The sequence below is a fragment of the Bombina bombina genome, chromosome 3 (genome assembly GCF_027579735.1).
Source record: "Bombina bombina isolate aBomBom1 chromosome 3, aBomBom1.pri, whole genome shotgun sequence".
Taxonomy (NCBI): domain Eukaryota; kingdom Metazoa; phylum Chordata; class Amphibia; order Anura; family Bombinatoridae; genus Bombina; species Bombina bombina.
Window position 1 is genome coordinate 987,980,012 of NC_069501.1, and position 7,500 is coordinate 987,987,511.

Consider the following 7,500-nt stretch of genomic DNA (forward strand, 5'->3'; position numbering starts at 1 on the left):
ATAACCGAGCACTCAGCGCTTCTACCGAACAAGCCGAGCAGAACAGCACCATGTGCCTAAATAGCTGCAAGACAGAACGAACCCAACAGGACCAGCCTGCACTCAGAGTCCTAACCGCAAACTGCATAAATTCTCCCTCAGAGGGGAAGAAAGGAAAACAGGCATTGTTAACATAGAACTAACATGTCCAAAACAACTTCTGAAGAAGTAATAAAGAGTATCGATCCCAGAAGGTTCCTGAAGGAAACAATAACAAAATAAAAGACATCCCATCGGATACAAATAAAATATAAGACAACCCGAAGGTTAACACCCAAAAAAGACACAGGCCTACCCGCAGGACCAGCCAAACGGAGCCCTATCTTTCAAAACTGGGAAATAACCCAACAAATAGGAGATTACCCCATCCCCACATGTCTAATGAGGTGCACCATTTTAATTATCAGACTGAAAATCCCTGTATCTGTTAACAATAGGGTCATTCAATAACTGAAAAAGATATCTGAGCAATACGCGAATCCTGTAACCAAAGGCACAACACTCCGGAATAGTTCCCTCGGGAAACTGCAGAGGCCCACCCCAAGGCAGAAGACCCAGGACAATAGGGCACGAGCACATTCTCAAAGAAAAGAATAATCACTAACATTATCTGGAAATGAAAACGTGCTGCAACCTCCGGGGCGGGGTGGGGGGACATGCCACCCTGCATGGAGGAACCATAAACTGGGTTACCTGCGTGTGTAGAAGGAAGAAATGATAGGGAACTCGCCTTTTGGAGGACAGGACCCCCAGAGGTCGATGGCTCAGCAGACCCCTGATTCCCCGAGCCCGAGGAACCGGGTGCTCTCATAGGGCATACGGAAAAAAACTGGTTGACAGGAGTCAACAAGGCCAAACCGGATTTGTCACTGGACACAGAATCTGAAATCAAAATCGTAACTGAATCTGAAATGAGCAGAGTCTCAGCATCAGAATCTTCCATAGCTGGATAGAGAATATATAAATATGGACTAAATAAGTAAAAACAAAAACGGCACCTGACACCCCCCAAAGGCTGGGGCACTCACCACCTCCTATGACCAGACCGCTGCGGACTAGAATATCTCTGTCGCCACTAGGTCGGGAATGCGGAAATGGGAAACGGAGCATAAACACGCCCGAACACAAGGTGAACCGTAAAGTCCAAAAAAGGTTGAATCACATAACAAACATGATTATAAACCCCCCTGTTCAATAACCCCCCTCAGGAGATATTAACCCTCGATTCCAAGATACTAAGAGACTCACTGAGACCCTTATGATAAGTTAAACCCGCAAGGTGGTAGTCTCTCGGGAAACATTCACATTACAGAACATTGATGAATAAAGAAAAATGAAACTATCTTACCAGAATCTAGAGGAACACGGCCTTTCAAGTGTGATGGATAGTAGTATCGCCTCCGCCATGGACTTGAAAGCAGAAAGCAGGCAGCGGAGCGAAGTTCGACAACTCTGATTGCTTGAGGAGCTGTTAACATGAGTCGGGATGGTTTCGCAGAAAGACTCTTCCTGCATCTCCAGACTCTAACTTTCATCCAAGCCCTCACTGAGACTCCTGTCCCATGCCAAAGAGTACTACCCTCCATAAGAGACCAAAACAAAAATTAAAAATTCTTACACGTCTCTGCCAACCTCCTGGGACAAAAGGAAAAGAATGACTGGGGAATGAGGGGAGTGGGAGAAGTATTTAAGCCTTTGGCTGGGGTGTCTTTGGCTCCTCCTGGTGGCCCGGGTTCTTATTTCCCAAAAGTAATGAAGGCAGCTGTGGACTCTTTCCATTTTAGAAGAAAAACGTGATGTAACATACAAGTCAAAACTAAAATTGTTATTGTTTAAAAAGATAGCCATCGCCTTTTCTACCCATTCCCCAGCTTTGCACAACCAGCATTGTTATATTAATATAGTTTATAACATTTAAACCTCTAAATTTCTGCCTGTTTCTAAGTCACTAAAGACAGTCTATTATCATATGCTTTTTATTAGCATTTCACAACAGAATACTGCTAGTTCATGGGAGCCATATAGATAACGTGCTCACGTCTGTGAAGTTGTGCACAACACAGCACACTAATTGGCTAAAATGCAAGTCAATAGATAATTAATAAAAAATTATATGATCAGGAGCTGTCAGAAGAGGCTTAGATACAAGGTAAGAACAGAGGTAAAAATTATATTAATATAACCATGTTTTCTGTGCAAAACTGGGGAATTAGTAATAAAAGGATTATCTATCTTTTTAAAATAACAATTTTGGAGTTGACTGTCCCTTTAAGTGTCACCCTTTGACTAAATACAAGAAATAAAATGAAGATGCAAAACAGTGTAATCAGAAGAACTAACAGTAACTAACGGTGTTTTATTTTAACGATTATCAGGTAAAGGCAGAATGGCTGAAGTCTCGGGTTACCTTCAGGTCACAAGCTTGCTCTAGGTATATCCAGAGGATAGCAGCAGAGAAATCTTCACTGTTTGCTGGCTGGGTGAGGCTGTTTACCATCATCACCTGAAAAACAGACAAGTCAGCCACACCCAACACATATTGCATTCCCTAAGACAGAAACATAGAGGAGATATTACCTGATCCACTTGTGTAGCATCTGTAAGACGAGACAAGCATTCCAACCTGACATGCAGCTTCCCTGATTTCACCTCCTCTAACGGAAGCCACTAAAGTGTGAAAGAGTATTACAAAGAGCTCTTTAGTATTGAATAATAATGATAATATTACATTTCTCCAGGACAATAAGATCTGCTGTGGTCCACACTACTTAATCTACATTACTATTAATACTCCATTGGCTTGACAGAAAATATTCTTTAGTGTAGATACCAAGAAATAATGACAAACAATAAATGCTTACTTCATTCACACTGCCCGATTTTAAGACATTCTTTACACTTATTTTTGACCTAGAGACAAAAAGAGAGTGAAAGGAGACAGTAAACTTTGAAAAAATAAATTAAATTAACAAATCCTAAAAACTCTTATTTTTTTTTACTAAAATAGACAAAAGGTAAAGAGTTATCTATAAAGATCCATAATTAATGTTGTAAAAATAGTACAGAGGAGATAAGTCAGTCTGATGACAATAAGCGAGAGCTTAAAGACGGAATTTGACGGCAATTTTTTTTTATAATAGTAGTAATATTAATTCATAATCTTTTACCAAAGTTAAGAAAATACTGACCTTCCTAAAAAGTCATCTTTGTCGACATCTTTATCAAAAACTTCAAATGCAATGTCTTGTCCAGGGATATCAGTCACCAAAATCTGGAGATAAGATATGATATGTGTAACATTCACCTTTGCGCATGCATGCGAGTGTGCATCCCTATAACACACACACACACACACACAAGCAAGGGTTTTCAGCACCCAAAACATGGTTTGCAAAAATACATTTGCTATACTAGAGTATCATCTGGAGTTATAAAGGACCCACCCAGAGAAATAGTTTGCCAAGACAACAGGTATTGCAGTAATTAATACTTTGTTTATTAATGACAAACCAAGAGAACAAAAACTCTTGCTTCTTTAAATTCAGTAAAGAAAACAGAATCAATACTGCCTGGATTATTAAAAAAGGGATCCCTTTAAATTGCTATGATAATACTGATAGTAACATTTCTCTAAACACTGCAGTCAAACAAATGAGAAAAGATACAATATACATTATCCACTTCATTCGAATGAATAATATATTTTACTAAGAACATATTATGCTATTAGTAACCAGTGCCATTAAATTATTTCCTAGAATCAAAACAGGGAATACACAAACATACGAGGTAAGAATACATCTATTATAGTAAGTGTAAGATGATTTAAATCCTTATATTGTTGCTCTTTAGGCGATGTTATGCTCATATTTATTCAGCTCCATACAAAAGAGCAAAGACGCACAAACAAGCATGAGTGAAATGTTCTTGATAAAGAAGCAAAGAGGGGGAGTCTCTTGAATAGATAAACAAAGATGCTGTATTGCACACAATTCATCACTTATGCTTACTACCGCTAGCTCACATTCATTCCTCTGAGCCTCCTGGCTAATGGTAGCATTTGTAAACAAACGATCCTCCAAAGTATGTACTAGACTCCGCTGTGTGTTTTCAGCTGATGCCTTTCAATATGGCTCACCAGCTCTTTACACAAAACTGTTCCTTTTCTGTTTCAGCTGATGCCTTGTAGTTGCAAACTTTCATTCACTGCGGCTCACCAGCTCTTTAAGAAAAGTGTGACTTCACCTGCTGCAAATTCCTGCTTGGTGCTTTTAGTACACAGATTCAGTGGTCAGGTACCCATCAAAGGGTCATTTCAGAATGCAGCCTGCAGTCAACACGTGTTTCGCTCATCATGCACTGCGGTAGTTTCTGGGCCTCAACAGGATTAATTGTTTAGCTGCCAGGTTCACCTATTTATAAGCTGTATTAACCCTTTATTCCCTTTAACCAATTAGTTTCTCAGTTAATATCATGGAATAACATTCATTATATTCATTACACACAAAACACATAGTGGGTATCAACAGTTATAAATTTATAAAATACTGCTTTTTACCTGCTGTCTTAGCAAGTGCCCTGGCTATCTCCGCATCTCCCTCTAATTCATTCTTATCTTTAGGATAACATTTACTGTTTAATTAACAAGAAAAAAAGACTATACTTTTTTTTTTAATAGTTCACTCAGGATAAATATTTTCTTTGATTTTCTTAAAGGGACCTAATATGCATGCTTGTTCAAATCTATACTATTATCAAAAAATACAAGACAAGCTTTACATTATAATTTTGAAATGTACAAATAGTTCCATTCCAAACATTTTTCAAAGCTGGAGAGAGATTATGACATATTCAATTTAAAAAAGGAGCGTATTCAATTTTCTCATTCATTCCATAGTTTTCAAAATGAAAATCCATTTTGATTCCTTTTGCAAAAGACATTTGTCATTATCTCCTCCTCTACCATGTTATATACCTCTATCTAGACTATACCTGTAAATTTTAAAGAACTTGGAATACTATTATGATATTCCAAAAAATGTTTTGCAACACTTGTGTCCCTTTCATATAGAATATCATCACAATGCTCTTGTATTCTATCTTTAAGAAATCTTTTAGTTTTCCCTATATAAAAACAGGGACATGAACATTGAAGGAGATAAACAACTCCTACTATATTGCAGTCTATAAACATACAAATCCAAAACTCTTTACTTTGGCCTGTACTGAACTTTTTACTTTTATTCATATATTGGCAATATACACAATGGTAACTTCCTTTTACCTGTTGGTATACACCTAGCCAATTTCTGGCTGTTTGTGACCTAACAAATTTACTTTGGACTAACTTGTCCTTTAAGCTTGGAGATTTCCTAGCAGTTAAAGAAGGGATTACCCCTACCTTATTTCTTATCCCTTCATCAAGTGTCAGTAAATGCCAATTTTTTAATAAAAGTTCCCTGATTATATTCCACTGACAATTGCAGGTAGTTATGAATCTTAATTTTTGCTGTTCTTCTTTTGGTTGTTTCAATAAATACAGAAGAGTATCTCTATCCTGTTTTCTTTGTTTAAAGTATATTTTATTAGCTTTTTTGAGTATCCTCTTTTTAAAAATCTCTCACTCATAAGTTTGGCATGATACTCAAATTTATTCCTTGAGGAGCAATTTCTCTTTAAACGGAAGAACTGCCCATAGGGAATTCCTCTTTTTAAAGGAACTGGGTGACTACTACTAGCTTCTAAAAGACTATTTGTTGCAGTTCCTTTCCTATAGTTTTCTGTTGCAAGCACAGTACCTTCCTTAGGATGTCTAAGAAAGCTAGCTCATTATCACTGTAGTTTAGAGTCAGTATAATATTTTTCTCATTTTTATTTAGATCATTAACAAAGCTTTTTAAAACATCTGTGGACCCATTCCATACGATTAATATCTGACCCATAGAAGAATATGGGACTCAAAAACATCATTAAATTTGTCGAAAACATCAAACATTTCCCATGCCCCCAAATGTAAACAAGCATATGTGGGAGCACAAATTGCGCCCATGGCTGTACCACGTATCTGCTTATATAGACTCTTGTCAAATTGAAATACATTATTTTCCAAGATGAAGTTTATAGGTTTTAAGTCAAATTTATTGTGTTCCATAAATCTTGGGCCCCTTGTCTCCAAGAAATGTTTACAAGCTTCTAAACCTACTGTGTGGGGGATGGAAGAATATAATCCTTCGACATCTAAAGACACCAGAACTGTTTGGGGGTCAACTGTTAGACCATCAAGTTTTTTAAGAAGATCTGGGGTGTCCTTAACATAGGAGGGGAGAGACAAAAGAAAAGGTTTTAAAAATAAATCTACATAGTGAGCTATTTTTTCATTAAGGCCCCCAATCTCAGAAAATATTGGGCATCCAGGGGGATGGGAAAAATTCTTATGTGATTTTAGAATTACATAAAAAGTGGGCATAACTGGATATTTGGGGAGGAGATACTCAAATTCTTTTAATGAAATTAAACCTTTTGTTTTTGCTTCCAAAAGAATATATCTTAGCTCATCATGCATTTTTGGAATTGGATTTATAAACAATTTATCATATTGGTTTTTGTCATTTAATTCCCTCTTCACTTCATTTACATAATAGGTTTCATCATGAAGGACAAGGTTTCCGCCCTTATCAGCAGGCTTAATCACCACCTGTTTGGCTGTACTAAGCTCTTTAAGAGCCTTTCTTTCTTGAAAAGAGAGGTTGTTATTCAAAATAAGCTTTTCATTCAGGCCATCAATATCTTTTTCCATTGATTTAACAAACATTTGTACTGCAGGTACTTGTGCTATTGATGGCATGAATGTAGATCCTATCATTAAACCCGTCTGCCAGTTTAGAACTTGTTGATTATCATTGATAGTCTTTATTTTCATCTAATAAAGATTGTAAGATGGTTACTGTTGCATCATCATTTCTTTGTTCATCTCTACTCTCCATAATTTATGACAATACAACTTTCCTTGCAAACAAGATTAAGTCTTTTACTACCTCAAATTTATTTAGCTTGTTTGTGGGCAAAGAGATAAACCTTTTTTAAGAACGTTTACATGGGCTAGGTTCAATTTAAAAGAGGACAGATTTACTATCTGCATCTCATTCTCCTCTGTTGGTTGCTCTAATAATTTCTGTATCTCCTCCTCCGGTTTCTCGCCCTTGCCTCTCATTCCTCCTTCCTCACCACCTCTCTGTTGTCTTTGTGGGTACCTTTTCTCTTGCTGGATCTGATTCTCTATATTTCCTCCTCTTTCTGCCCCCCCTCCTCCTCGGTCTATCTTTGTATTTGGACCACCCCCATTTTTTCAGCGTGATTCAACATCTGAATCCCACTATGTGTTTTGTGTGTAATGAATATATAGAATGTTATTCCATGATATTAACTGAGATACTAATTGGTTAAAGGGAATAAAGGGTTAAT

The 7,500-nt window shown here is 37.2% G+C and overlaps 1 protein-coding gene across 1 annotated transcript in view; it reads right to left on the reverse strand.

Annotated features, from left to right (window-relative positions):
* Nucleotides 1–7,500, reverse strand: part of ESYT1 (extended synaptotagmin 1) — a 215,890-nt gene that overhangs the window by 35,450 nt on the left and 172,940 nt on the right. Inside the window, exons 19-22 of the mRNA XM_053708110.1 lie at nucleotides 3,228–3,310; nucleotides 2,901–2,949; nucleotides 2,617–2,706; nucleotides 2,447–2,542 (exon numbers count right to left, since the gene is read on the reverse strand). Coding sequence (XP_053564085.1) covers nucleotides 2,447–2,542; nucleotides 2,617–2,706; nucleotides 2,901–2,949; nucleotides 3,228–3,310 — 318 coding nt within the window. The remainder of the gene's footprint in view (nucleotides 1–2,446; nucleotides 2,543–2,616; nucleotides 2,707–2,900; nucleotides 2,950–3,227; nucleotides 3,311–7,500) is intronic.